General features: G+C 35.1%; 1 protein-coding gene across 1 annotated transcript; it reads left to right on the forward strand.

Moving 5' to 3' along the window:
* Nucleotides 1-2,548: 2,548 nt before the first annotated feature.
* Nucleotides 2,549-4,157, forward strand: LOC137430706 (uncharacterized; the record flags this gene model as incomplete). Its single annotated transcript, XM_078768737.1, has 4 exons — nucleotides 2,549-2,665; nucleotides 2,960-3,535; nucleotides 3,622-3,827; nucleotides 3,920-4,157. Coding segments are annotated over exons 1-4 (1,137 nt in total), but the record flags the coding sequence as incomplete, so codon positions are not given.
* Nucleotides 4,158-5,789: the final 1,632 nt, after the last annotated feature.

A 5,789-nucleotide genomic window follows, 5' to 3' on the forward strand; every position in this document is an offset into this window, starting at 1 on the left:
ATTAACACAAGTGCGAAAAGTGGTTTTTCCACACTAATACAAGTGCAAAAGTAGTTTCCTGCACCAACACAAGTGCGAAAAGTGGTTTTTCAACATGAACACAAGTGCGAAAAGTGGTTTTTCAACACTAACACAAGTGCGAAAAGTGGTTTTTCAACACTATCACAAGTGCAAAAAGTGTTTTTTCCACACTAATACAAGTGTAAAAGTGGTTTCCTGCACCAACACAAGTGCGAAAAGTGGTTTTTCAACACAAACACAAGTGCGAAATGTATTTTTTCAACACTAACACAAGTGCGAAAAGTGGTTTTTCAACACCATCACAAGTGCAAAAAGTGTTTTTTCCACACTAATACAAGTGCAAAAGTGGTTTCCTGCACCAACACAAGTGCGAAAAGTGGTTTTTCAACATTAACACAAGTGCGAAAAGGGGTTTTTCAACATTAACACAAGTGCGAAAAGTGGTTTTTCCACACTAATACAAGTGCAAAAGTGGTTTCCTTCACCAACACAAGTGCTAAAAGTGGTTTTTCAACACTAACACAAGTGCGAAAAGTGGTTTTTCAACACTATCACAAGTGCAAAAAGTGTTTTTTCCACACTAATACAAGTGCAAAAGTGGTTTCCTGCACCAACACAAGTGCGAAAAGTGGTTTTTCAACACTAACACAAGTGCGAAAAGTGGTTTTTCAACACTAACACAAGTGCGAAAAGTGGTTTTTCAACACTATCACAAGTGTAAAAAGTGTTTTTTCCATACTAATACAAGTGCAAAAGTGGTTTCCTGCACCAACACAAGTGCGAAAAGTGGTTTTTCAACACTAACAAAAGTGTGAAAAGTGGTTTTTCAACACTAACACAAGTGCGAAAAGTGGTTTTGCCACACTAATACAAGTGCAAAAGTGGTTTCCTGCACCAACACAAGTGCGAAAAGTGGTTTTTCAACACTAACACAAGTGCGAAAAGTGGGTTTTCAACACTAACACAAGTGCGAAAAGTGTTTTTTCCACACTAATACAAGTGCAAAAGTGGTTTCCTGCACCAACACAAGTGCGAAAAGTGGTTTTTCAACACTAACACAAGTGCGAAAAGTGGTTTTTCAACACTAACACAAGTGCGAAAAGTGGTTTTTCAACACTAACACAAGTGCGAAAAGTGGTTTTTCAACACTATCACAAGTGCAAAAAGTGTTTTTTCCACACTAATACAAGTGCAAAAGTGGTTTCCTGCACCAACACAGGTGCGAAAAGTGGTTTTTCAACACTAACACAAGTGCGAAAAGTGGTTTTTCAACACTATCACAAGTGCAAAAAGTGTTTTTTCCACACTAATACAAGTGCGAAAAGTGGTTTTTCAACACTAACACAAGTGTGAAAAGTGGTTTTTCCACACTAATACAAGTGCAAAAGTGGTTTCCTGCACCAACACAAGTGCGAAAAGTGGTTTTTCAACACTAACACAAGTGCGAAATGTGGTTTTTCAACACTATCACAAGTGCAAAAAGTGTTTTTTCCACACTAATACAAGTGCAAAAGTGGTTTCCTGCACCAACACAAGTGCGAAAAGTGGTTTTTCAACATTAACACAAGTGCGAAAAGGGGTTTTTCAACATTAACACAAGTGCGAAAAGTGGTTTTTCCACACTAATACAAGTGCAAAAGTAGTTTCCTGCACCAACACAAGTAGGTGATAAATGTTGCTTCTGGGACACCTCCGTTTAACATGGGAAATCCCTATCTAATGTCATTTACCCCCCTGTCTTTAAAAAAAATCATAAACACCTCTCTTTCTCCCTCTATGAACCTATAATCCTTCTCACCTTATGAACCTATGATCCTTCTCGCCTTATGAACCTATGATTTTCTTCCTTTATGAACCTATAATCCTTCTAGCCTTATGAACCTATGATCATTCTCACTTCCATGTAAATTTCCCTCTCACCATCACTTTTCTTCATTTCCCCTTAACACCTCTATTCCTGACCCCCTTGGTCTTATGGGCCTTTTTCTCTTACTATCAATGATCATTGTTGTTCATTGATCATTGATTATTTATGTTCGGGTCCTGTGCCACACACTTTTTGTTAAGCTCCGCGCCACTTTTTTTGCTAAGCCCCGCCCACTTTTTGTTAAGCTCCGCCCACTTTTTGTTAAGCTCCGCCCACTTTTGGTAGGCCCCGCCCACGTTTTACTAAAGCCCACCCACTTTATAAACTCTCCAGCATTACATTATTTTTAGTTAAGACATTACATCATTTTCTGTTGAAACATTACATCATTTTCTGTTGAAACATTACATCATTTTCTGTTGAAACATTACATCATTTTCTGTTGAAACATTACATCATTTTCTGTTGAAACATTACATCATTTTCTGTTGAGACATTACATCATTTCCAGTTAAGACATGCCCAGACTTGCCCAGACTTGCCCAGACTTGCCCACACTTGCCCAAGGGAATTTCCACAGGAAATGACACACCCAGTCTTTCTTATAAAAGGCACTAACCACACAGGCCTTTTCAAACACACTTCCTGCTTCACTTGAGAATGAACTACTATGCTGAAAAGGAGTTGGATAACTTTGACATTCCTTGGAGTGGAGCTACCTGTGTGGAGCTCAACCTTCAGATTGATGAACTGGACTCGAACCTCTTATCAATGGAGGTAAGTTTATTTATTTATTTATTTATTTTTTATTTTTTTCTATTTATTTATTATTATTTTTTGTATATTTTTTTTTTTGTATTTTTTTTTTTTGTATTTTTTTTTTGTATTTTTTTTTTTTGTATTTTTTTTTTTTTTGTATTTTTTTTTTTTGTATTATTTTTTTTTTTTTTTTTTTTTTTTAAGATAAGACTCGTGTAAGAGTCAGCAAAGTTTCTTTTAATATTCATAGAGCTTGATTTATATAAATAATAATATTGTCTTAAATTAATACGTTGTTATTTTCTCTCACAGGAAATTGTATCTGAGATACAAAATGAAAATACTACTTTTGCCACAACCTGGGGTGAAATGATGATTGATTTGTTTGAAGACCTTTTGAACAACCAAGACCCACAGAATGAGTTCTACCTTGATGACCCAGCCAAAGAGTTATACCTTGGAGACTCACTAAATTTGGGAAAAACAAATTATGAGGTCTGCCGAGATGGTTCTAACTGTGGAGCCTACCTTGGAGACTCACTAAATTTGAGAAAAACAAATTATGAGGTCTGCCGAGATGGTTCTAACTGTGGAGCCTACCTTGGAGACTCACTAAATTTGGGAAAAACAAATTATGAGGTCTGCCGAGATGGTTCTAACTGTGGAGCCTACCTTGGAGACTCACTAAATTTGGGAAAAACAAATTATGAGGTCTGCCTAGATGGTTCTAACTGTGGAGCCTACCTTGGAGACTCACTAAATTTCATAAAATTAGGAAAAGAGTTTTACCTTGGAGACTTTGAAAACTGGTTTCGTTTTGGAGACTCTAGCTGTGTGGAGCTAAACCTTCACCTTGATAAACTCGATTCAAATTTCTCATCAATGAAGGTAATATTTTATTTTAATATACATATAATAATTGTGTATTACATGTAAAAAATAATTAATTAATACGTTGTTATTTTCTCTCACAGGAAATTGTATCTGAGATTCAAAATGAAAATACAACTTTTGCCACAACCTGGGGTGAAATGATCGATTTGTTTAAAGACCTTTTGAGCAACCATGACCAAGAGAACGAGTTTTGCCTTGATAATCCAACGAAAGAGTTTTACCTTGGAGGCTCTTTGGATTCTAAAGCAATGAACAATGTTCTTTCTTTAATGACGTTTGATTTAAGGTAAGTTCAGTTGATTAATAATCAATTAAAGTATATGTTATTTCATTCAATATTAGATAAGTAATATATTTCTTTTTTTACATGTATTTCAGCAATATCAAGAAAGTTCAGAGAAGAAGATGCTGGAAAATACTTTCTTCCCATTTCTACTTTTTCCAACTTGAAAGCCTTGAAAGACAGAATTGGAGGAAGAGGAAAAATATATATTTTGAAATACATATTAAAAAACATTTTAAAAAAATATTGAAATACGTATTTAAAAAAAGAAAAGGAAAAAAAGATTATGCTAGGGTTAGGGTTGGGATTTTGAATGTGAGGGTTAGGGATGGGGTTGGGTTAATGGGTTAGGGATGGGTTGGGTTAGGGTTGGGATTTTGAATGTGAGGGTTAGGGATGGGTTGGGTAAGGGATGGGGATGGGTTAGGGATTGGGTTGGGTTAGGGTTCTAGATGTGAGGTGAATTTTTGAATGAATGTCAAACCTCACAGACTCATTTATCTTATATTATCATTGAATTGTTTTTAAAAAGTTGAGAAAAGATAAATAGAATTGGAAGGTCATACAAAGAGATGGAGTTAAGAACTTTTTTTTAATGGTTGATGTAATGGATTCAGTTGTTTTGACTAACAAATATGGTGTTTTAATGTGGGGGTTGGGTTAGGGTTTGCACATTATTATGACCCACTCACACACACAAAAGTTAAGCCCCAACTAAAAAGTTGTGGGATTCTGTGTTTGGGGTTCACAGATTTAAAAACGTATCCCCATGATACACACAAAAGTTAAGCCCCAACTAAAAAGTTGTGGGATTCTGTGTTTGGGGTTCACAGATTTAAAAACGTATCCCCATTATACACACAAAAGTTAAGCCCCAACTAAAAAGTTGTGGGATTCTGTGTTTGGGGTTCACAGATTTAAAAACGTATCCCCATGATACACACAAAAGTTAAGCCCCAACTAAAAAGTTGTGGGATTCTGTGTTTGGGGTTCACAGATTTAAAAACGTATCCCCATTATACACACAAAAGTTAAGCCCCAACTAAAAAGTTGTGGGATTCTGTGTTTGGGGTTCACAGATTTAAAAACGTATCCCCATTATACACACAAAAGTTAAGCCCCAACTAAAAAGTTGTGGGATTCTGTGTTTGGGGTTCACAGATTTAAAAACGTATCCCCATTATACACACAAAAGTTAAGCCTCAACTAAAAAGTTGTGGGATTCTGTGTTTGGGGTTCACAGATTTAAAAACGTATCCCCATTATACACACAAAAGTTAGCCCCAACTAAAAAGTTGTGGGATTCTGTGTTTGGGGTTCACAGATTTAAAAACGTATCCCCATTACATTTTTTTATTTATTTATTATTTTCAAGGGTTATCAGCTTTGTTTTTTGTAATTCCTGTGAATAAAATGACCCTAAGATTTCTTCTCCATTTAAATCATATAATTTGTAGGTCCAAGGGACTGTATCCATTACATCAACGATTTTAAATAATTCATTAGTCCATTTTTTTGTATAACCTTTCTCAAAATGGCTTTTCCATCTGTATATTCTTACAATATCACCAACTTTGAACTTCGGTTTTCTCAAATTAATCTCCTTTTCATATTCTAATTTTGTAAATGATTCTGATGGTTTTGATTTTGTTGATGAATGAACTGTATTATTGTAATTATCTACAATACCCTGAATTAAATACACCCATTTTTGAGAACCGAGTTGTGTGAATTTTTTATATAGCCTCTCTTTCAAAGTACGATTAAAACGCTCAATAACAACTGCTTTTCCTTCATTAAAGGTGCTGTATAATTTAATACCCTCCCCCTTAAGAAATTTCATAAATATTTTGTTATAGAACTCTGTTCCCTCATCGGTCCACAGTTTCTTTGGTTTTCTTTTATCCCTATCAAATATTAGCTTAAAGGATAACATTAAAGTATCACCCTTTTTATTTTTTAAAG

Source organism: Myxine glutinosa, unplaced genomic scaffold (assembly GCF_964187855.1).
Source record: "Myxine glutinosa unplaced genomic scaffold, kmMyxGlut1.1 SCAFFOLD_293, whole genome shotgun sequence".
Lineage (NCBI taxonomy): Eukaryota > Metazoa > Chordata > Myxini > Myxiniformes > Myxinidae > Myxine > Myxine glutinosa.